Consider the following 24712-nt stretch of genomic DNA (forward strand, 5'->3'; position numbering starts at 1 on the left):
CATATGGGATCTTCCCGGACCAGGGCTTGAAACTGTGTCGCCTGCATTGGCAGGAGGATTCTTAACATCTGCACCACCAGGGAAGCCCTGCATTTATTTTAAATAAAAAAAATTTTATTGAGGTATAGTTGATTTACAATATTATGTTAGTTTCAGGTGTACAACATAGTGATCCATAATTTTTATAGATTATACTCAATTTAAAGTTTTTACAAAGTAGCGGCTATTTTTCCTTTGCTGTATAATACATCCTCGTAGCTTATTTATTTTATATATAGTAGTTTGTACCTCTTATTCCCTTACCCCTATCTTGCCCCTCCCCGTTTCCCTCTCTGCATTGGTACCCACTAGTTTGTTTCTATACCTGCTGTTTCTGTTTTGCTATATTCATTCGTTTAATTTTTTTAATTCTACATATAAGTGATAACATACAGTATTTGTCTTTCTCTAACTTATTTCACTAAACATAATACCCTCCAGGGTCATCCATATTGTTGTAAATGGCGAATTTTCATTCTTTTTAATGGCTGAATAGTATTCCATTAATCTGTTGATGAACACTTAGCTTGCTTCCATATCTTGGCAATTGTAAATAGTGATGCTATGAACATTGGGGTGCATGTATCCTTTTGAATTAGTGTTTTCATTTTCTTTTTTTTTTAAATTGGAGTATAGTTGCTTTACAATGTTGTGTTAGTTTCTGCTGTACAGCAAAGTGAATCAGCCACATGTATATATATATCCCCTATTCCTTGGATTTCCTTCCCATTTAGGTCACCACAGGGCATTGAGTGTTTTCATCTTCTTTTTTAAAAAACATAATTAATTTGGTTGCGCTGGGTCTTAGTTGCGGCAGGCAGGCTCCTTAGTTTTGGCTCACGGGCTCCTTAGTTGTGGCACACGGGCTCCCCAGTTGTGGCATGCAAACTCTTAGTTGTGGCATGCATGTGGGATCTAGTTCCCTGACCAGGGATCAAACCCGGACCCCCTGCATTGGGAGCTCGGAGTCTTATCCACTGTGCCACCAGGAAAGTCCCCACATGGTAGTTCTATTTTTAGCTTTTTCAGGAAACTCCATACTCTTTTCCACAGTGGCTGTACCAAGTTACATTCCGATCAACAGCATACAAGTGTTCCCTTCTCTCCACATCCTCACTAACATTAGGTATTGACTTTTTAAAAAACATTTATTTATTTGTTTATTTACTTTTGGTTGCGTTGGGTCTTCGTTGCTGCGTGCGGGCTTTCTCTGGTTGTGGTGAGCGGGGGGCTACTCTTCATTGCAGCGCGCGGGCTTCTCATTGCAGTGGCTTCTCTTGTTGCGGAGCACAGGCTATAGAGCACAGGCTCAGTAGTTGTGGCGCATGGGCTTTGTTGCTCCACGGCATGTGGAATCTTCCCTGACCAGGGCACGAACCTGTGTCTCCTGCATTGGCAGGCAGATTCTTAGCCCCTGCGCCACCAGGGAAGCCCTGTTGACTTTTTTTAAAAATTATTTATTTATTTAATTATTTATTTTTGGCTATGTTGGGTCTTCGTTTCTGTGCAAGGGCTTTCTCCAGTTGTGGCAAGCGGGGTCACTCTTCATCGTAGTGCGCGGGCCTCTCATTATCGTGGCCTCTCTTGTTGCGGAGCACAGGCTCCAAACGCGCAGGCTCAGTAGTTGTGGCTCACGGGCCTAGTTGCTCCGCGGCATGTGGGATTTTCCCAGACCAGGGCTCGAACACATATCCCCTACATTGGCAGACAGATTCTTAACCACTGCGCCACCAGGGAAGACCTTGACTTTTTTTTTTTTTTTTTTTTTTTGCGGTACGCGGGCCTCTCACCGTTGTGGCCTCTCCCGTTGCGGAGCACAGGCTCCGGACGCGGAGGCTCAGCGGCCATGGCTCACAGGCACAGCCCCTCTGCGGCATGTGGGATCTTCCCGGACCGGGGCACGAACCCATGTTGAGGCGGACTCTCAACCACTGCGCCACCAGGGAAGGCCCCCCTTGACTTTTTGATAATAGTTATTTTGACAGGTATGAGGTGATAGCTCATGATGGTTTTGATTTGCATTTCTCTTATGATTAGCAGTGTTGAACATCTTTTCATGTGCCTGTTGGCCATCTGTATGTCTTCTTTAGAAAAATGTCTATTCAGGTCTTCTGACCATTTTTTAATTAGGTTGTTTGTTTTTTTGATGTTGAGTTGTATGAGCTGTTTATGTTTTATATATTAACCCCTTATCGGTCATATCAATATTTTCTCCCATTCGTTAGTTTGTCTTTTTATTTTGTTGATGGTTTCATTTCCTCTGCAAAAGCGTATGAATTTTGGACTTCCCTGGTGCCGCAGTGGTTAAGAATCTGCCTGCCAATGCAGGGGACATGGGTTCGAGCCCTGGTCTGGGAAGATCCCACATGCTGCAGAGGAATTAAGCCCATGTGCCACTACTACTGAGCCTGGGCTCTAGAGCCCGTGAACTACAACTACTGAGCCTATGTACCACAACTACTGAAGCCCACACACCTAGAGTCCGTGCTCCACAACAAGAGAAGCCACCTCAAAGAGAAGCCCGTGCACCACAACGAAGAGTAGCCCCCCCTCGCCACAACTAGAGAATGCCCTCACATAGCAATGAAGACCCAATGCAGCCAAAAATAAATAAGTAAATATTTTTAATAAAAGCTTATGAGTTTTGGGACTTCTCTGGTGGTCCAGTGGCTAAGACTCTGTGTTCCCAATGCAGGGGGCCTGAGTTCGATCCCTGGTCGGGGAACTAGATCCCACATGCTGCAACTAAGTGTTCGCATGCTGCAGCTAAAGATCCCGCATGCTTCAACTAAAGATCCCGCATGCCACAATGAAGACTGAAGATCTGGCGTGCCGCAACTAAGACATGGCGCAGCTAAATAGATAAATAAATATTAAAAAAAAAAAAAAAAAGCTTATGAGTTTTGGGAATTCCCTGGCAGTCCAGTGGTTAGGACTCGTTGCTTTCACTGCCACCAATCAGCGTGACCAAAAAAAAAAAAACAAAAGAGCTTATGAGAGTTTAGTTAGGTCCCACATGGTTACTTTTGCTTTTGTTTTGTTTCCTTTGCCTTAGGAGACAGATCTGAAAAAATATTGCTGCTATTTATGTCAGAGGGTGTTCTGCCTGTCTTCTCTTCTAGGATTTTTATAGTTTCAGGTCTTACATTTAGGTCTTAAATCCATTTTGAGTTTATTTTTATATATGGTATGAGGAAATTTTCTAATCTCATTCTTTTACATGTAGCTGTCAGTTTTCCCATCACCACTTGTTGAAGAGACTGTCTTTTTTCCATTGTATAGTCTTGCCTCCTTAGTTGTAGATTAACTGACTAGATGTGTGAGTTTATTATGTGTCTGTTTTTGTGCCAGTACTATGCTGTTTTGATTACTGTAGCTTTGCAGAATAATCTGAAATGAGGGAGCATGATACTTCCAGCTTTGATCTTTTTTCTCAAGATTGCTTTGGCAGTTTTGGGTCTTTTGTGGTCCATATAAATTTTAGGATTATTTGTTCCAGTTCTGTGTGTCCCATAGATTTTGGATCATTGTGTTTTTGTTTCAGTAGTCTCTAGGTATTTTTAAATTTCTCCTTTGATTTCTTCAGTGATCCATTAGCATGTTGTTTAGCTTCCATGTGTTTGTGTTTCTTGTAGATTTTTTCTTGTAGTTGATTTCTAGTCTCCTTTGTTGCCTCATTTTGGCTAACTTGCTGTTTTTGTTTCTGTGTATCTGATAGATTGGTTACATTTCCTGATCTTGGAAAAGTGGCCTTTTGTAGGAGACATTATGCATCCCAGCTGTACACTCCTCTCTGGTCACCAGAGCTATATGCTCTAGGGGTGCCCCCTATGTGGGCTGTGTGAGTCCTTCTGTTGTGGTGGGCTTACTACTGTGGACCATCTAGTAGGCATGGCTGGCCCCTGGTCTGGTTGATTGCCAGGCCTTGCCTTGTGCAGAAGCTGATGGCTGCTGTTTGGCAGGGCTGGGTCATGAGGTAGCTTGTGTGGGATCCCAGGGGGTCCTGGGGCTAAAGCTGGCTCACTGGTGGGCAGATCCAGGTTCGGGGGGGTATGGTTGTGGGTTCGGGTTCCCGGATCTAGTGTTGGTCTGCTGGTGAGTGGGGCTGAATCTTGGGGTGGCTGGCTGAGGAGTCTAAGGTATCCCAAAGCTGGTGTTGGCCTGCTGGTGGGTCGTGCCGGGGCATGGGGGATCCCAGGACTTGTGCCCACTCACTGGAGGTGGAGCTGGGTCCTGGGGTCTCTGATTGTGGGACCCTGGGGGTCCCAAAGCTGGTGTCAGCTTGCTGGTGGATGAGGCTGGATCTCAGGGCAGCAGGCTGATGGGCCCAAGATGTCCCAGAGCAGGAGTTGACCTGCTGGTGGGCAGTGCTGGGGCTTAGGAAGTCCCGGGACTGGTGCCAGCCTGCTGGTGTGTTGGTTGGGTCCTGACAATGCAGGCTGCGGGGCTATGTTGGTCCCTGGGCCAGTGTCCACCTGTTGGTGGGTGGGGTTGGGGTCCAGATGATCCCAGGGCTGGTGCCCACTCACCAGTGGGTGAAACTGGGCCCTGGGGCTAGTGCTGGCCCACTGGCAGGCAGAGCCAGGACCTGGGTTCTCTGGCTGCTGGGCCCAGGTATCCCAGAACTGGTGTTGTATTGCTGGTGGACGACACTGAGGCCCAGCAGGACCTGGGGCTGGCATCGCCCTGCTGGTAGGTGGGCTGGGTCCTGCCCTGTCAGCCTCGGGGCTGTGGTGGTCCTGGGGGTGGTATCCGTTCACTGGTGGGGGGAGTTGAGGTTTAGTGGGTTCTGGTGTTGGAGCCTGCTGATTGGTATGTGAGGCTGGTTCTGAGGCTGGTATCGACTTGCTGGTGGATAGTGCTGGGGCCCAGAGTGTCCTGGGGCTGATGCCTGCCCAGTGATGGGTGGAGCTGGGTCCAGGGGTTTCGGGAAGCTGGGTCCAGGGCCCTGGGAATCTTAAGTCTAGTGCCTGTGCACTTGTGTGTGGGGCTGGCTCCTGGGCCCTTTGGTGGACAGGGCCATGTCTGAGGGTGGCTTTGAGCTCAAGGAGTTTAAGGCAGCCTGCCTGGGAGCCCACATCCCCTCATTCTCACCGCCACACCCCTCCCCCAACACGTAACGATCCTTTTGAGGTCTGTGCAGCGTTGCATTGCCCTGGCCCGCCTCCTAGTGGAGCAAAACTTCCCAGCCATTGCCATCCTCTGTGGGATGCTCCAGGAGGAGAGGTGAGTCAGAGATGAGGAAGATGTTTTGTGTCCTTGCGAGGAAAAGAGGCCATTAAAAGAAGGGACTTTCAGCATTTTTCTGCTTTCCTTTCTCACAAAGGCTTTCTTAGTATCAACAGTTTAAAGATTTTCAACAGTGAATTCTTGTGGCCGAGGCATGGACATCGAGCGGGTGAACATTGACTTTCGAATTCAGACACCTGCCCCTGAATGTTCAACTTGTCAGCATTAGAGACCAATACCGGGCCCTGATATAGCACTGTCTCTTGAGTGACCAACTAGCTGCTAATTGACAAATTGACTTGCTTTCTGTCCCCTCCATCCTTGGAGGGCCAGAGGTTCATCTTCACTGGGACAGACACCTATTCCGTGTACGGATCTTCTTTTCCGGTCCTCAGAACTTTAGCCAGCACCGCTACGTGGTGGCCATTGAAATTCCTGATGCACAGACTTGGAATTGCTCTTAGCAGAGTATCTGACCAGGGGCCAACTTCACGGTGAAGGAGGTGCAGGCTGGGCCATGACCATGAGATCCACTGGTCATATCACAGTTTGCACCACCCAGGGGCTGCCAGCCACACAGAATGCTGGACAGGCCTTCTGAAGATGCAACTAAAGCTCCATCTTTGAGGAAACATCTAGAAGGGATGAGGATACATCTTTCTGGACACAGTGTATTATTAAATCAGAGACTTTTATATAGTGCCATGTTCTCAATAGGAAAATAAGGTGGGTCCAGGACCAAGGTTTGGAAACAGGTGTCACCCCATTTACCATTACTTTCAATCACCCACGGGGGGGATTTTACACTTCCTGCCTTCACGTCTCCACAGGGTTGGGGGTCCTGGTTCTCCAAAGGGGCACTTTTATAAGGTGTACCACAAGGATACCATGGAACTATACCTCTACACATTACTGTTGCCTCCAGAGAAGTTTGGACTCCATGTGCCCAGAGACCAGCAGGTAAGAAGAGGAGTTCCCTCTTCTCGAGGAAGGAGTAATTTACCCTAATCTGCAGAAAGGGGTGGAGCTACTACCACACAATGAGGGCAGGAGGAATCCATTCAGAAGTGGTGGTAGACTGGGCGCTTCCTGGTTCTCTCACGTTCCCTGTAATTTGAACAGACAAATGCAGCAACCCAGCCTGAGAAAGGCTGCTCAAGCTGCCATGACAGAATACCATCGGCTGGGATACTTAAAAACAGAAATTAATTTGCTCACAGTTCTGGAGACTGGAAGTCCAAGATCAAGATGCCAGCAGGGTTAGTGTCTGGTGGGGCCTTTCTTCCTGGCTTGCAGACAGTGACCTCACAGCCTTTCCTCTGTGAGCACAGGGGAATTGAAAAAGGGAGAGACGGAATTCCCTGGTGGTCCAGTGATTAGGACTCCATACTTTCACTGCCGAGGGCCCGGGTTTGATCCCTGGTCGGGGAACTAAGATCCCACAAGCCACTCGGCATGGCCAAACCACCACCCCCACCAAAAAAAAAAAAAGAAGAAAAGAAAAAACAAAAAGGCTATCTCTGGTGTCTCTTGCTCTTCTTTTTTTTCTTTAAATTAATTTATTTATTTTTGGCTGCGTTGGGTCTTTGTTGCTGCACGCGGGCTTTCTCTAGTTGCAGCATGCAGGGGCTACTCCTCATTGCAGTGTGCGGGCTTCTCATCGCAGTGGCCTCTCTTGCTGCAGAGCACGGGCTCTAGGCAAGTGGGCCTCAGTAATTGTAGCGTGTGGGCTCAGTAGTTGTGGCTCATGGGCTCCAGAGCGCAGGCTCAGCAGTTGTGGCGCACGGGCCCAGCTGCTCCGCGGCACGTGGGATCCTCCTGGACCAGGGCTCGAACCCATGTGCCCTGCACTGGCAGGCGGATTCTCAACCATCGCGCCACCAGGGAAGCCCTCTTGATCTTCTTATAAAGACACCAGTTCTATCATATTAGGGCTCCATCCTTATGATCTTGTTTAGTCTTAATTACCTCCTTAAAGGCTCCATCTTCAAATAGAGTCTCATTGGTCTTTAGGTCTTCAACATAAGAATTTGGTTGGGAGGGATGTAATTAAGTCCAGTAACAGAAGTGTTTGATTTCCAGAGGCCCAGACCCATCAGGTGTGAAGGTTTGGGTCACACTCCCAGGTAAGGCACAGGACCCACGCTCCTGTGCTCTGAAATCTATGACAGCGTTTGTGCAGAGGCCCTGCTTCCCGTGGGCTGTTCCCAGACAGTAACTGGTCACAGCAGGGACACTATGGGAGGCTCATTCCTGGGAGACATGGGACTCCTCTGATGACCAACTGTGACTTGAGGACTCCCTCTGGCCTTGCTTAACTTCGCTTAGATTGTTTTTGATGGTCTTGGAGAGTCCAGGAAAGCTCTCCTTCTGTTCATCACTTGCGATCAGAGTTGCATCTCGGTCTGCTGGCTCTCTCATCTTTTCTGGTTCCCTCTCCATATTCTCTGACAGATGTTTAATAAAATTCTGCTGAGTTTAATCCTATTTTGGCATTTGTTTCTTGGAGGACTGGGACTAACAAAATAATTTCCATCTGTATACCAACAACCTATTTACTTATTCCATCTTGTAAAATCCTTCTCTTTATCCAACTTCTACCAGCATCTGTTCCATTTCGCTTGTTTCGTATTATCTCTTTGAGGTGATAGATGTTTGGTTTTCTAAAAATTGAAGTGTAGTTAAGTTATAATGCTGTGTTAGTTTCAAGTGTACAGCAAAGTGATTCAGTAAATACATATATATTGATATATATTTTCAGATTCTTTTCTATTACAGGTTATTACAAGATATTGAATATAATTCCTTGTGCTATTAGATCATTGTTTACCTATTTTATATATAGTAGTGTGTATATGTTAATCCCAAACTCCTAATTTATATCTCCCCCCACCCACTTTTGCCTTTGATAACCGGAAGTTTGTTTTCTATGTCATGAGTCTATTTCTGTTTTGTAAATAAGCTCATTTGTATCATTTTCTTAAGATTCCACATATAAGTGATATCATATGATATTTGTCTTTCTCTGTCTGACTAACTATAGATGTTTGTTGTTTTAAGCTGCTAAGGTTTAGAAGTAGTTTGATACACAACAGTAGATAACTAACAAAGCTCTCTTAAGTCTCTATTACTCTATAGTTATTGCCTAAATCTGTTTTATCTCCTTTCACCTTGAAAATGTTATTTATCCTCACTTCCAATTCCTCTCTTCCTCTTTTTTTCCCTCTTCATTCCTTTACTTTTGTTTTCTTTTGTCTTTTCTCCTTCCCCCTTGCTTTCTTCCTTCTCTCCTCTCCTTCCTTTATTCTTATTATCGGATGTTTCAAACATATAAAATAATACTATGTGGTTATACTGAAAACTGAAAGGAAGCATTATCTGTATATGCTAAAATTATAATGCCAAGGTATATGGAATAAAAGTAAAATAAAGGAAGAAAAGAAAATGCCTGGGTGATTCTGCAAACAAGTAAGTGACTTTCAACTGCTATTTCCTTTCCTTAAGCTGAGTTTGTTTGTTTCTTTTAAAAAAATATTTATTTATTTATCTGGCTGCGTCGTGTCTTAGTTGTGGCATGCGGGCTCTTTGTTGTGGCACGCAACCTTCTCACTAGTTGTGGCACGTGGGCTCCAGAGCGTGAGGGCTCAGTAGTTGCAGTGTGTGGGCTCTCTAGTTGTGGCGCAGGCTCAGTAGTTGTAGCACGCTCAGTTGCCCTGTGGCACGTGGGATCCTAGTTCTCAGCCAGGGATTGAACGGGCGTCCCCTGCATTGGAAGGTGGATGCTTAACCACTGGACCACCAGGGAAGTCCCAAGCTGAGTTTCATTTTCAGAGTAAACAGATCAGCTCCATGAACTCTTACACATTTCTGGTAAAAGCTTAAGTTGGTACTAGCACTTTTTAAAAAATTTATGGTTTTACTGAAGTATAGTTGATTTACAATGTTTTGTTGGGTACTAGCACTTTGGAACTCAAAATAGCATTATCTAGTATGGCTAAAGTGTATATACCATACTCCAGTATTTGATTTTTAAAATCCTGAAAGAATATTTAAATTTTTTTTTTTTTTTTTTTTTGCGGTACACGGGCCTCTCACTGCTGTGGCCCCTCCCATCGCGGAGCACAGGCTCCGGACGCGCAGGCTCAGCGGCCATGGCTCACGGGCACAGCCGCTCCGCAGCATGTGAGATCTTCCCGGACCGGGGCACGAACCCATGTCCCCTGCATCAGCAGGAGGACTCTCAACCACTGTGCCACCAGGGAAGCCCCCAAAATATAAATTTTATTTCATCATAACTTCAGTTCAAAATAATCAGTATGCCAGAATGGTATATTTTGGGGTGGTATTTTTCTGCTCCTCTTCAACTCACACAAACTCAGGGATATGGAATGAAGACAATTTTAAAACACAGCAACACAGGAGACACTGACACATGGTTTGGGAAAGTAAAATTTAGGAGCTTTGTGAGTATGATTGGCAGTGCTATTTAGGCACATTTCTGTATTGGTAAGGGCCAAAATCAGTTTTACAGATTAGATTCCTGATGTTTGCGGATCATAAAGATTGTGCTCCCCGCTATAGTTAACAAACACAAAGGAAACTATCCGATCCATATGGGAATCTCTATCTGGTGTTTTCAGGGACAACTGCTCCAGGTTTAAAGCACAAAACCCCTGTTCCTCCACCTCCATTCCCAGAGAGACCTCACTCTCTGGCATCAAGGTCCCTGGCGGCTGAGTTTTCTTCTAGAAGAGTCCAAGGGGTGAGAGATAAGGGGTGAGAGGCAGATGGTCCTGTTCAGCCACGATGGTTTCGAAAGAACACTGGAGGAAAAACTGGCTGAGCCCAATCTGGGCATGGCTTCTTGGTTTCCTCAGACAGCCCCTGGGCCAGGACTCAGAGAGACAATGTGACGAAGAGCATTCGCTGCAGGAGGAGCGGGATCAGGGCAAGAACTCAGGACAAGAACTCAGGGCCAGAACTCGAGTGTGGCTCACTGGGTCTCTCTCAGGGCGGTGTCTGGGGCGGGGACGCTCAGTGTTGGGGATTCTTCAACTCCCCTGAGTTTCACTTTCTCACTCACAGCCTGTGTCGAACCCTCCTGCCTGGATACTCATGACGACGCCCCAGTCCTCACTCCCATTGCGTGTCCGGTTTCTAGAACCCAATCAGCGTCCCCCCGGTTCCCGGTTATGAAGTCTCCACCGACCCGCCGCACGCAGTTTCGCCTCAGACGCCGAGGTGGTGGGTCATGGCACCGCGAACCCTCCTCCTGCTCCTCACGGGGGCCCTGGCTCTGACCGAGACCTGGGCGGGTGAGTGCGGGGTCGGGAGGGAACGGCCTCTGCGGGGAGGAGCGAGGAGACCCCGGGGGTCGGGGGTCAGGACTCCCAGGGAAGGAGCTACGCCTCCGCCCCCCCACCCCCGGTCCAGACCCGCCCCCTCACCCCGGTCCCCGCCTGTCCCTCCCTTGCTTCCCGCCCCCTTTTCTCTCCCCACCCCCGGTGCCGGCCCTTCTCCGACCTCCACACCTTTTCCGTTTCACGAGCCCCTCTCCGCCTCCCGCCTCCCGGACCCAGGGACCCGCACCGGGAGGAGGGTCGGACAGGATCTCGCCCCTCCCCGCCCCCAGGCTCCCACTCCCTGAGGTATTTCCACACCGGGGTGTCCCGGCCCGGCCGCGGGGAGCCCCGCTTCATCGCCGTCGGCTACGTGGACGACACGCAGTTCGTGTGGTTCGACAGCGACGCCCCGAATCCGAGAAAGGAGCCGCGGGCGCCGTGGGTGGAGCAGGAGGGGCCGGAGTACTGGGAAGAGGAGACGCGGATCTCCAAGGAGGCCGCACAGATTTACCGAGGGAACCTGAACAACCTGCGCCGCTACTACAACCAGAGCGATGCCGGTGAGCGACGCGGGCCCGGGTCCAGGTCACGACCCTCATCCCCAGGGACGGGCCGGCGTCGCCCCGAGTCTCCGGGTCCGAGGGTCACCCCAACATTGCGGGACCCGCCCGGCCCCGCGACTCGGGAGGAAACGGCGGGACTTTACACGGTTTCATTTTCAGTTTGGGTTTAATCGCTGCGGCTGGTCGGGGCGGGGTCAGGGTCTCACACCCTCCAGGAGGTGTACGGCTGCGACGTGGGGCCGGACGGTCGCTTTCTCCGCGGGTACAGACAGTTAGCCTACGACGGCGCCGATTACATCGCCCTGAACGAGGACCTGAGCTCCTGGACCGCGGCCGACGCGGCGGCTCAGATCTCCAAGCGCAAGTTTGAGAAAGCCGGTGCTGCGGAGCGCCACAGAGCCTACCTGGATGGGGCATGCGTAGAGGCGCTCCTCAGATACCTGGAGACCGGGAAGGACACGCTGCAGCGCGCAGGTACGAGGGGCCATGGAGCCTCCCTGGTCTCCCCTCGGGCTGGAGCTGGCTTCCCACAAGGGGAGGAAATGGGGTCCCTGTGGGAACACTGCCCCAACTTCTTGTCGGGAGAGGGAGGAATCCGCCCAGGTTTTCGTATTCTGTACAAGACAGTGACTCGCCGGTGGCCTCACTTCTCTGAAAGACAGTGAAGGAATCCAGTCTCTTTGGGGAAGAAACAGGAAACCAGCCCTGAAATAACTGACCAGCGGCGCCCTTTGACCCTGACCCCCATCTTGTGAACCATGACTTTCTCTCTCAAGGCCTGTTCTCAGCCTGAGAACATCTTAGGAGGCCTGACTCTAGCTTTTCTGAGTCATTCAGCCTCCACCAAAGTCAGGACCATTGCTCTGTATTCTCCCCTTTACATGGAGCCTCCTACCTTGGCTTTCATCCTTATCATAGAACTTGACAAAGACTGGGAGATTTTCCCATACCCCGGAGTCCAGGCTGGTGTCTGGTGTTTTTGCTGCTTCTTTTCAAACCTGTTGTGCTGTTCATTCTCAGGATGGTCACATGATGCTGCTTCAGTGGCCCATGAAGGTAACACTAAGTGTGAGTTTTCTGATTCTTCCTCCTCAGACCCTCCAAAGACACACGTGACCCACCACCCCATCTCTGACCGTGAGGTCACCCTGAGGTGCTGGGCCCTGGGCTTCTACCCTAAGGAGATCTCACTGACCTGGCAGCGTGATGGGGAGGATCAGACCCAGGACATGGAGCTTGTGGAGACCAGGCCTTCAGGGGACGGAACCTTCCAGAAGTGGGTGGCCCTGGTGGTGCCTTCTGGAGAGGAGCAGAGATACACGTGCCATGTGCAGCACGAGGGGCTCCAGGAGCCCCTCACCCTGAGATGGGGTAAGGAGGGACACGTGGGGTGGAGCTTCCTCTCAGATAAAGCAGGAGCCTTTCTGGACACGTTCGGCAAGGTCGGGATTCAGGCCTGAGGTCAGGGCCCCTTCCCTTTCCTCCACAGAACCTCCTCAGTCCACCGTCCCCATCATGGCCCTCATTGTTGGCCTGGTTCTCTTGGTGGTCACTGGAGCCGTGGTGGCTGGAGCTGTGATCTGGAGGAAGAAGCACTCAGGTAGGGAAGGGAGGGAGGGATCTGAGGTTTCTTGTCTCACTGGGGGGTTCAAGCCCAGGTAGATGTTTGCCTGCTTCATTACTGGAAAGTACCCTACACACACATGTGGAATATGGAGCTGAGTGCTAACACTTACCCTTTCGTAAAGTACATATGAAAATGAAAGACAGATTTTTCACCTTCATAATTCCAGTTGAGGGCCTGTTTCTCAGCACTTGAAGGTCAGAGGGGGAAGGTCCCGCTAAGGGCAGACTCCCAGGAGGGCAGCTGGTCCACTCCCCCCATATCTCCTTTCTTCATGTTCCTGATCCTGTCCTGGATTTTTGGTTACAGTTCCGGAAAATTCTCTGCAGTCCAGGACAAGGGGGTTCCTCTAGGATCTCAGCTCAGTCTTCTCCCTGGCCTCTCACGTGAGGTTTTCTTCTTACAGGTGAAAAAGGAGGGAGCTACGCTCAGGCTGCAAGTAAGTGTGGAGGGGCTGTGATTCCTGAGACCCTTGTGAGGGTGCAGACAAGAGGCCATGGTGGGGGGCTCACCCTCCTAAAGTTCCTTCTCTAGTTTCTCTTCTGTGGGTTCTGACCACGTCCTGGTTTTGTTCTCCCCCAGGCAGCGACAGTGCCCAGGGCTCTGATGTGTCTTTCACGGATCCTAAAGGTGAGACTCTGGAGGGCCTGACTGGGAGAGGTGTTGGGGCGGAGGAAATGCCCCGGGTGGTGGGGAGCTTTGAATGGGACATTTGAGCATGTGAGGGGCTGTTGGGAAGGTCAGCACTTACATGACTGACCTGAATTTGTTCATGATTATTTTCTTTCACAGTGTGAGGCAGCAGCCTCGTGGGGACTGAGTGATGCACGGTTCCACTATGTGGCTTCAGATCCTGTGACTCCTCTTTCTGCAGCTGCATCTGAATGTGTCTGTGTTCCTGGTAGCATAATGTGAGGAAGTGGGGAGACTGGCCCACCCCTGCCCACCACGACTCCTCCCCACCCTGACCTGTGTTCCTGTTCCAGCAGAGGCAGGGCTGGGCCACCTCCATCCCTGTCTTAACTTCGTGGTGCACTGAATAACAATGTCTTAACTTGCCTGTTGGGAATAAAATCTGTATATGAATTTTGTTTTTTCTAATTCCTGCCATGAGGGGTTGATGGGATAATAAGGAGAGGATTCCTGAAGTTTGAGAGAGGAAATAAATGGAAGCACTGAGACCCTTCCAGAATCCGTGTGCTTGCTGTGCTCTGTCTGCTGCAGGTGGGACAGGAGGAGGCTGTGAGGAGCTGAGCGTGGACGCGGCCTGTGCCCATTCCGTGCTCACTGCATCTTGGGCTTTGAGGTGGTCACTCCTGGTCACATCTTCTCAGCTCTTTTGTCCTTGTCTCTTCAGAACTTTGTCCCACCAGCAGCTGTGATCTCAGAAGAAGTCACCAGGTGAGCCTCGGCTCAGGCCTGTGTCCAGTCCTCAGCCCCTATCTTTTGGGTGTTATTTGTTGTTTCTTTGTTTCTTTAGAGGTTCTTGCCTGAGTTTGTGTTTTATTCTCCTCTGGGTGTCCCCCACCTCTGACAGCTGGAGGAGTCGTTTGGCCTGTCGTGGTCCCCACAAGGCCCAAGGCTGCCCCTGCACACAGGAGAGTCTGTGGTGTCCAGAGGTGGATTTTCAGATTCATCCAGCTCTTGCCCTTTGTCTAGGGTTTGATTGTTCTTTCCATATTTCCCCCAACCTTCTCAAAGGATCCAGATTCTGGAATTAGCAGAAAGGCGGGAAACCATAATGTCTCGTCTTAGGTAAGTTCCTGTCGGAATTCTGCTCTGCTCGCCTACCCACTCTCCCTGCCCTTAGCTCTAGTAATCCCAGTGCTGGCTCCAGTACAAACTCATGGATTTATAAAGCAGAGTCTAGGACTTCCCTGGTGGTCCGTTAGTTAAGATGCTGCTCTTCCACTGCAGGGGGCTTGGGTTTGATCCCTGGTCAGGGAAGTTCCACACCCTGTGTGGCCAAAAAAAAGAAGAAAAAAAAAAAAAGTAAAGCAGAGTCTAATTTAGGTTTATATTTGGTTGGAAAATAGGACCCATAAGTCAAGGGTCATTGTTTTCTGAAAAGAAAAATATACTTGTGTGAGGCAGTGCGGAGGAGGGTTGGTTGGTGGGAAGGGGAGAACAGCACTTGTGAGAAAAACACCGGCAGCACTGACGTCAATGTGAGTAGATGTTGTTCTGTAGCTGCCACAAAACAGCATTTGGCCTGAGGTCACATTAGTAAAGATACTGTCTCTAGAATAGGGAGGTGCTTTACATTGAACATTCACTCAACTGATACAGTTGTGTGCCAGATATATGACACAGTATTTTGCATCTGGGAAACATTGAAGTAAAAACAGAAAAATTGCTGGCCTTGTGGAGCATGTATTCTAGTGGGAAGAGACAGACTATGTGCCATCAGCATAGTAAATAAGGAAAGTGTTCTGTTACAAGGGGATACGTACAGTGGAAAAGATGCAGTGGAGAAGGTGATCCAGAGTGTGAGTACGGGGACAGGGAAAATGGGTGTTTTACTAGGGTGGTCAGGGAGGTCCTCACTGGGAAGGTGACCTTGGAGGAAAGATTTGAAGGACATGAGGAATTATCCCTGAGGATGTCTGGAGGAGGTTCTTTCCAGGCAGAGGGAACCTCCAGGCAAATGCACCAGGGGAGGAGCATGTCTGTGTGTCCCAGTTAAAGTGAGGAGGCCAGTATGGCAGGAGCAGAGATTAATTGAGATGAGATCAGAGGTACAGCCAGACCATGTAAGGCCTGGAGGATGCTGGAAGGGTTTTGACGTTTGCTCTGAGGGAGATGGGAGTTAGAAGATAGTTTTGAGCAGAAGAGGGAGATGGTATGACTTCTTGATTTTTTTTTTAATATTTTTATTTTATTGGAGTATAGTTGATTTACAGTATTGTGTTAGTTTCAAGTGTACAGCAAAGTGATTCAGTTATACATGTACATATATTCTTTCTTTTTTAGATTCTTTTCTCTTATAGGTTATCACAGAATATTGAACAGAGTTCCCTGTGCTATACAGTAGGTCCTTGTTGGTTATCTATCTCATACATAGTAGTGTGTGTGTGTTCATCCCAAGCTCCTGATTTATCCCTCTCCCCCACGTTTCCCTTTTGGTAACTGTAAGTTTGTTTTTTGTTTTTTTTTTTTAAAGAAGATGTTGGGGGTAGGAGTTTATTAATTAATTAATTAATTTTTGCTGTGTTGGGTCTTCGTTTCTGTGCGAGGGCTTTCTCTAGTTGTGGCAAGTGGGGGCCACTCTTCATCGCGGTGCGCGGGCCTATCACTATCGCAGCCTCTCTTGTTGCGGAGCACAGGCTCCACACATGCAGGCTTAGTAGTTGTGGCTCACGGGCCTAGTTGCTCCGCAGCATGTGGGATCCTCCCAGATCAGGGCTCAAACCTGTGTCCCCTGCATTAGCAGGCAGATTCTCAACCACTGCACCACCAGGGAAGCCCTGTAAGTTTGTTTTGATATCTGTAAGTCTGTTTCTCTTTTGTAAATAAGTTCATTTGTATCTTTTTTTAAAATTAGATTCCACATATTAGTGATATCATATGATATTTGTCTTTCTCTGTCTCACTTACTTCACTTAGTATGATAATCTCTAGGGCCATCCATGCTGCTGAAAATGACATTACTTTACTCTTTTTTATGGCTGAGTATATTCCATTGGACTTCACCTTTAAAAGCATCACTTTGGGGCTTCCCTGGTGGCGCAGTGGTTGGGAGTCCACCTGCCGATGCGGCGGACACGGGTTCGTGTCCCGGTCTGGGGGGATCCCACATGCCGCGGAGCAACTAAACCCGTGCGCCACAACTACTGAGCCCGCGCCCCTAGAGCCCATGCTCCACAACAAGAGAAGCCACCACGAGAAGCCCGCGCACCTCAAGGAAGAGTAGCCCCCGCTCTCAGCAACTAGAGAAAGCTCGCGTGCAGCAACAAAGACCCAACGCAGCCAAAAATAAGTAAATAAATAAATAGTATCAGTTGAGGATTTATAAGAAGAAAACCAAGTAAAATACTGAATTGAAATAGTTATTTTAAAAAGAGAAAATAGGCAAAATTAAGAACAAAACATAGTTGTCTGAGATATGTCACTGCAGACAAAGGAGAGATTTAAACAATCTTAAAACTGAAGAAATTTATGTCAATGGAAAAGACTTAGTACAAGTCAATAAGTTAAAGCAGTTATAAAAATTGTTTCCCTTCAACCTTATCCAGAATGTTTTAGAGATTAAGTCCTACCAAACCTTCAAGGAAACCTAATGATCTATATAAAATATTCAAGAGGAAAAAGAAATATAGGTTGTATGTAAAGTATGCCCCAACCAAGTTGGTTTTAAAACTATTATCCTCTTTGGAACCTGCACTTTGGTTAGGTAAACAAAACAAACAAAACACCTTGTTCTTGTTGCTAAGAGCTACACGCTGCACATCTGGAGGTGAGGAATCCTAAGGTTTGCAACTTGCTCTCAGGTAGTGCAGCAATAACGATGATAGCCATCTTTTATGTATTCAGAGAGAGATCAAACAGTTATGGTAAAATTTTAATAAATGACAGAACTAAATATAAGTTAGAAATAATAAAAATATATTTTAAAATTTATTTCCCCTGTAGATTTTCCCACCCTTTTTCATCTTCTCTCTTCCTTTCTTCAACCCTTTCTCCCTTCCTGCCCTCCTTTTCCCGGTCTCTTCTTTGCATCTTGTCCCCTGCACATTCGAGCCCCACGGTGAACACAGGTGACTCTGTCCACCTCAGGCCAGATGCGGGCGGACAGGGGAGTGGGTGCTCGCCTGAGCAGTTTGTAAGCTGTGCCTGGACCCGCTGTTACTGTGTCCTTTAGTGAAGTCACTCCAGTCTTTGAAGGAAGTCACACCGGCTCTAAATTATGTTCCCCACAGAAGAAGGAACATTCTCGGTGGGTATTTCCTAGATCCTTAGGGGGCCGTCTGCTTCCTGGTTTTTGGTTCTTAGAATCTAACAGCGGGGGGCCCAGGGCGGGGCGGGGCGGGGCTGGAAGAAGCATTTCCCTATTCACACGCCTCAGAATCAACCAAGACCTTGTTTAAAATAAGTCGGATTCCAGATCCCCCTCCGGATCTACCAACTCGGAATTTCCGAGGACCACATAGGTCTTCATTTTCTCAAGCGGCAGTTTGAGAACCAGAAACCTAAATGCAGCTCTCTCCCCTCCCAGCCTGCACATAAGTTCCTTTATTCTGCTTTTAAATCCGTGGACGACTTTTATTTCCTTCAGCCCAGGGTTTGGGGGACGGGTGATTTCCAGTCCTCACTGTAAACTCTGGCCCAGCAGAGAAAACTTTAGGGCCCTCCTGCGAGCCCCGCCTTGGGTTCTGCGAGCATCCGCGCTGGGTGGTTTAGGTTCCTTTTCCGGACCCAGCAGTGGCGCCAGAGGTCTGCAGAGAGAAAGATGCCGCTGTGCGGGTGAGTCCAGGGGTACAAAGGTGAGAGTAGAGGGAGAAAACGTCTTTCATGGGGCAGAGCAGAGGGGGCTGGAAGCAGGGTGGGGTGGAGGGAACACACTTTGTACAAAAGACAACCTGGGAAGCTTGGGCGGGGGGCCGGTGTGTTGGGGGGCGAGGCAGCCAAATCTAGATCCAGGGAGCAACCCTGACCCTGAGCCCTATACCATCAGGGCCTCTTCCACCCCCAGAATGAGTAGGATTGGCTTTATCTCTAGTTACAATCATCTCCAAATGCTGTGCAACAAACCTAGCATATTAGCGTTAAAGTATTAAAAGTCTTTTGGGAGGGTGGGGGTGAGCTGAATGAGACGGTTTGCTGGATTTGCACACCTAAGAAGTCCTCTAAGGAGTTGACATCATGGAGGAAAGGGCTTGGGCCCAGCTGTCAGGAGAGCTGGGTTCCGCCTGCCTCTCTGCATCTCACTATTCTTGCTATCTTTAGAAGTGAAAAGATTCTCTCTGAGAATGAGCAGGACCCAATCCCTGAATGGCTAAATAAATTATGATGCTCAAAGTAATTAATAAAAATGGATGTGAAATCTAAGAAATGGTTAAAACTTTGTGATGCATGAGATTTCCAGCCACAGAAAAAGTGTAGGGTAGGGGTCTTAGTGGAATGGCTAGTAGTGACAGGCGGAGTTCAATGTGAGAAAGCATTTGCAGGGGAGACAAAGATGAAATGAACACAGTTCCTGCTACTGGAGTGGCTCATTGTCTAACGGGAGGAGTGTAAGATGGTAAGATAGGGTTCAAGGGAGGGCACACCTGGTACCATCAGGGAGGTTCAAACCATGGCCTAGACCAGTGGTTCTAAAATTTGCCAATACATTGGAATCACCAAGGGAGCTTTAAAAGATATGAAGGTCTAAGTCCAACCCCAGGGATACTAATTCAATTGGTTTGGGCCACTGCCTGAACATACAGACAGTGAAAACTCTCCAGCTGGTTTTAATAAGCAGCTGAGTTTGAGGACCATGGTGTAGGTATTCCAGAGACTAAGAGAGGAGTGCTGGGGATAAGTCACAGCTTTCAGTAGAAGGAGGCCTTCAGGACGGCATTATTGTTATTACAGTATTATTGAAGTATAATTCATATATCACATAATTCACCCTTTTAAAGTTACAGTTAAGTGGTGTTTAGTATAATCCAGAGGTTGTGCCACCAATCCCACTATGTAAAAGAGATCTTTTAGGATGTGCAGTTCTGATGGGCTGGAAGGCAGAGGAGAGTAATCCATAAGAGGGGAATGTGTAAGCAGTGGCATCCTGATAGGACAGGGTAAGGAAATGGGGGGAGCCCACTTTTACTGCAACCCAGGGGAGATGTCACCAGAGAAGTGGAAGATGATGCCAGACAGCTGGTTGTGGCAACTGCAGGCTTTGATGGTGGAGTAGAGACCTTATGTGTTAATTCTGCAGATGGGGCAGCTGTGGATGGCTGGGGCCTTATGGTTATAACTGGCGACAGGCAGGTGTTTAGGAAGCCTTTGCAGTTCTCTAGGCTGAGGTAGATGAAAGCCTGGACTAAGGTAGCTGCAGTGGGACTGAAAAGGGGTTGGAGGAGCTGACTGTGAGCCCATGAGAGGCAGGGGAAAGGGGATCAGAAGGGACCAAGCTGGTGATGCTTAAAGAGAACTTGGGGGAGAGAGGCTGGTGTGCAGGGAGAGGGCTAGAGTTTGCCTGTACATCTGTTGGGTTTGAGGGGCAGATGGGCCCAGAGGCACAGTTGTCCTGAGGCAGGTTGGAAAGGGAGTTGGGAGAGGTTGGTGTTGGGGTCGATCGTGGGGAGCCACCTCATTGGGCCTGAATCAAGAGGCTGCCTTGGGAGAGTGTGGACACCTATAGGCAGAGGCCACAGGAAAAGACACATGGCTCCGTCTTGGAGTCAGTGGGAGGAGAAGATTATAATGGTGGAAACATCTAGAAGAGTTTGAACTCTGGGGAAGAGTCCTTCATCTGGGCAAGTGGCTTCTGAGAGGCAGAGCTGCTGAAATCTGCAAATCTGGTCTCAGCGGACTGTTGCCAGTACCTCTGCTGTGCAAGGTGGAGGGAGGGGGTTATGGTAGAGAAGTTGTGCCTGAAGGAAGAAGCCCTGAAAGGCCGGAAACGTGGGGTGTCTCTGAAGCAGCCTTGTGAGACCTTCCCTGTCGCGGGCGGGGAGTCTTTTTGCAGAGGAGGGAGGCGGTGATCTGGGCGCTTCTGGTGGGGGGGGCGCCCTAACTCTCTGCTGCTCAGAGCCTGTCCCTTCGGCATTTGTCTGCACTTACCCTCCGTCTCACCTTCCTGGGGATCCTAAGGCTTTTCTGGCCTCCAGGCTTTTCTAGGCAGCGGAAGCGGCCGGATGGCGGTCCCCGCTCGGAGGAGGGAGGACTGGGACGGGGACGGGGCGGGGGCGGGGCCAAGTTTTTAAAGCTCCGTGCGGGCCGTCTCCGCTGCCAGTGCGCCGCCGCTGCCCAGCTCAGTGCCGCCCGCTCGCCTGCTGTCCCGGGGCCTCTGGGAGGTTGACAAGGTCTGGGCCATGGCGCTACTCCTTGTCCTGCCGTTTCTAGCCAGTGCTGCCCTTTCTGTGCTCCCGGCTACCGCCGCTGGTGAGTGGCGTTCATTGAGGTCCTCAGCCGGGAGCCTGGGGCGGTTTCAGGGTCCGGGTGGGATTCGGTGAGCGTCGCGGGGACTGTCTCACTTGCGGTGCAGCGGGGTGGGGAGTGGGGGCGGGGGAGTGGGGGGAGTCGGGGGCGGGGTGAGGCCGGGGAGGGGCCGGGAGCGGCTCGCGGCCTGTGGCCACCAAATAACGTTCCGGCTTTTCAGTCTCTTTCCGACTCCCACCCTCTGCTGCCCCTGCTGCACCCGCCCTCCCTGCTTTCCTCTTCCTCACACATCCGCGTCCTCTGACTGCCCTGGGTGGGAAGGCTGCCCCCAAGCCCGGGTTGCTCCCGTCAGAGGCGATCAAGGGCTCTTGGAGGTCCGACGCTCAGGCGGCCACTTCCCACCGGTGTGCGGGACGCCCTCTTAGGCCCCTGAGCGCTGTCCTCTCCTCCTGTTCTCAGCTCTGCCCTCTTCCCGTTTCTGGCCTCGGGAATCAGGGGGCTTCCAGGCAGGCAGCGCTCAAGGGCCTCAGGCCTTGGAGTTGAGGGTCTCTTTCTAGTGACTGGAGCTCTAGGAAGGGCCCAAGGGCCCTGAACCACACTTCCTACTGCTGTGGGCACCGTGGCCGATCCTGGCTTTCACTGAGGGAAGCGACAAAAAATGTTTTCCCATATTCAGATACAGGTAAGTTATCCTGTCTTATACATGAACTAAGTTGAATTTTGCACTAAGTAACTTGCCTCTTTGTGGCCTGTCAGACATACATTGTACATCTGCTTTAATTATTAAAGGAAACGGCACATTGACCAGAAGTAAAGAATCTCCATGTTAAAAATAAAGATTCAATGCCCCTCTTCTTGGGACTCCAACGCTAGTTCACCTTTGATGATAAGACTCCTTTCCCAGGCGCCAAGGCCACACTGTATGTGCTGCACGTGTATGTGCTGCAGCCCTGACTTGTTTAATGTTCTTTGTTCTGACAAGATATAAAAGCCTGTGCTGTGCTGAAAACCCTGCTGGTTCAGGGCTAGTCCTTAGTTTGGCTCAAATAAAACTCTTTTCTATTCTTATTATAGATTGTTTATTGATTAATTTCATTGACAGAGTGAATCTGATGGCTTTGGGGCCTAGATTCTTCCTGTGGTTTCTATGGTCTCTACTCCCTCCCTCCTCCCTTACTTCCCCCCTCCCCCACTCATGTTCACTCTAATTTTCTGCTGTGCCCACGTACCCACCCCTGATTCTCTCCTTGCCTCCTCCCCTGCCATCTCTTGCGCCCCCTCAGGATTTGTCCTGCCCCTTCCTGCTGTCCCCTCCTCTCTACAGTTCTCTGATCCCTTCCTAGGGCGTCCTCACCCTCATCCCCATTCCCACCACAGGTCCCTCTCTTCCCCTCATGGGTCTTGACCTGCAAGGACCAGACACCCGCATGGCTCCTACCACCCCCCAGCTTTCACTAACCTTACATTTCTGGGGATGACTTTTGCCCAGGGGGACTTCCCTCCCTCATCACTACCCTATTTTCATCACCAGGGGGAGCTCTGCTGCTAATGATAACTGGGCCTTGAGCACAGTGCACAGCCCCTGTGGGATGACCTGTCCCCTGGTCTTGGCACCCATCCTCCTACCTCCACCCCAGTGCAGGCACCTGCTCTTGGCCCTCGTTCAGAGTGGGCCTTTCCCCCAGCACTGCCCCTTCCCCACTCCTGCATCCTAAACCTCACCCTCTTGAGACCTCCACTCTCTAGGCCTCAGGTGCTGGACTCCACTTGCCCTGGTCCCTCTGCACCTACCCTCATGGCACGTTGCCCAGCTTCCACTCCTTGCCTGAGTGCCTGGGGCCATCGCCACGTTCTCATCAATCACAAGCCTCCTCCCAGGAATCACTACCCCATCCTCACCCTCAACCAGAGCACCCCTCCTCTCCTGTCTTCACCCTAACCCAAGGTCCCCCAGAGTGACCCCTGAGGCATGCTCATCCCCTGCCCCCCAATCCACCCTCACCACTGTCTCCTCTGCAGCCCCTTGCCCTTCCTCCCTCCCCAATAGGAATACTACCCTTGGTCCAACTGCCCACCTCCTTGGCCTTCATCACCCTCTCTTGGGTTCACTGACCCCAGTGGGCTCTCACTACCTCAACCATGTATCCAAAATCCTTGTTGATGCCACTTGGTCAGTTGGCCTTTCCCTACAGGGGGTCTTCCCCCAGGCCCGCCCTCCTGTGCTGCCTGCCTGACCCACACCCTCTGTGGAGGTGTGACCTGCCCCCAACCACTCCCACCATGCAGGTCCCTCCCAACGTGCACCTTGGCTTTTCAGTTCTATTTTCTCTTGCCAACCCTCCTAATTCTCCATGACCCTTGGGCACATGGCACTGACTCAGGCCCCCAACACCCACCTCTCCCAGGGGACACTGGCAGGTCCAGCCACCTCCCCACCTGGGGCCTCACCATGCCTCTTGCACTCTGGGCCCAGACCCACTGCTTTACCTCCACCAGGGGTACTGGCCCACCTTCCACTCTCTTAGGGCCACAGCCCAGCCCCTCAGGCCCCTCTGCCTCGTGCCTCACCCTCCCTTGAGCCCACCTTGTCCATGATGAGCCTGCCCCACGGGCAGCAGCCCTCGCTCTCCATCTCACCTGACCCGCCTCTGACCAGGGATGCCTCTGATCCTGGGCCTGACACTGCCCCTCCCTCCCCTCTGACTCCACCTCCCCTCACCCTGGTCTTCCTGCCTCTCCCTTGCCCCCTGCAGGCCAGCCTCTCCCCTTGGCCTCCTGCCTGGACCCTTAGGGAGCCGGTGCCTCCCTGTCCTGGCACTTGTCCTGCTTGTTTGCCCATCTCCACCCCTCCCTCCACTCCTCAATTCCCCTCTCCTTCCCTTCTCTTTTTCTTCTTTCCCCTGTGTTGGAAAAATTCTCATTGTGGTCCCTTGTACATGTGCATGTTCTGCATCCTCAGTCCTGGAGCAGGTCAGGACAGCAGAACTTGTCTGGTAAATATTTGATGTGCACTTGTTTCCGGAAAGCTCTTTCATCTGCGGTTCCCCCTTCCCCAGGATCACACAGTCTTCATTACAACCTCACGGCGCTGTCCCGGGATGGATCTGTGCAGTCCAGCTTTTTCGCTGGGGGACACTTGGATGGCCAGGCCTTCCTGCACTATGACCGTGAGACAGGCAGGTAGAACCCTGGGGGCTGTGGGCAGAAGAGCTGGGAGCTGAGACGTGGGACACAGAGTCCAAGGACTTGACAGAGACGTGGAAGGACCTCAGAGAGCTTCTAGCAGAAATCCTTGCCCTGCAGGAGGAGAAAGGAGGTGAGAGTGGGGAGGGTCCGAGAGTGCTGGGAGGCCTTTCACTGGATTTGGGGGCAGGGGCCAGAGGATAGGGGTCTGTGAGTTCAGCAGGGGGGTGGCCATGACTCAGCAGCCCTGGGAAGACATGAGGGGAGCAGGGAGGGGGCCCTCTGGCTGGAGTTTCTCACTTGGGTGTGAGGACAGAGGGACACGGGGACTGGAGGAGTCACTGCTGGTGGGGTGGGATGCAGGTGTGAATTCCCTCCAGGAGATCTGGGCTGTGAAATCCGAGAAGACAACCACGCCTGGGGCTTCAGGTTTCGCTACTATGATGGGGAGCTCCTCCTCTCCTGTCACCCAGAGACCCACGGATGTACAGCGCCCCAGTCCTTGGCTCGGAACTTGGCCATGGAAATGGAGAAGTCCTGGGACACAGATGGCTTTCAAAGCAAGTGTTACCAGGCCCACATGCAGGGAGAGCTTTGTGGAAGACTGCGGGGCTATTTGGAATCCTGGACAGGCTTCAGGGAGA

The 24712-nt window shown here is 50.4% G+C and overlaps 2 protein-coding genes across 2 annotated transcripts; both read left to right on the forward strand.

The window, feature by feature from the left end:
* Positions 1 to 10444: 10444 nt before the first annotated feature.
* On the forward strand, positions 10445 to 13986 carry LOC113616168 (BOLA class I histocompatibility antigen, alpha chain BL3-7-like). The gene is made up of 8 exons (XM_027099502.1): positions 10445 to 10583; positions 10901 to 11170; positions 11372 to 11647; positions 12269 to 12544; positions 12663 to 12773; positions 13204 to 13236; positions 13380 to 13427; positions 13590 to 13986. The coding sequence occupies exons 1-8, from the start codon at positions 10520 to 10522 to the stop codon at positions 13592 to 13594; spliced, it is 1083 nt and encodes a 360-aa protein (XP_026955303.1). The 5' UTR covers positions 10445 to 10519; the 3' UTR covers positions 13595 to 13986.
* A 2804-nt stretch (positions 13987 to 16790) lies between these two features.
* On the forward strand, positions 16791 to 24705 carry LOC113616128 (MHC class I polypeptide-related sequence B-like; the record flags this gene model as incomplete). Its single annotated transcript, XM_027099396.1, is given in 4 exon segments — positions 16791 to 20888; positions 23942 to 24064; positions 24067 to 24207; positions 24452 to 24705. Coding segments are annotated over 4 exon segments (588 nt in total), but the record flags the coding sequence as incomplete, so codon positions are not given.
* Between the last annotated feature and the right edge of the window lie 7 nt (positions 24706 to 24712).

Source organism: Aethalodelphis obliquidens, unplaced genomic scaffold (genome assembly GCF_003676395.1).
Source record: "Aethalodelphis obliquidens isolate GAN/ISIS:26980383/991018 unplaced genomic scaffold, ASM367639v1 scaffold131, whole genome shotgun sequence".
Taxonomy (NCBI): domain Eukaryota; kingdom Metazoa; phylum Chordata; class Mammalia; order Artiodactyla; family Delphinidae; genus Aethalodelphis; species Aethalodelphis obliquidens.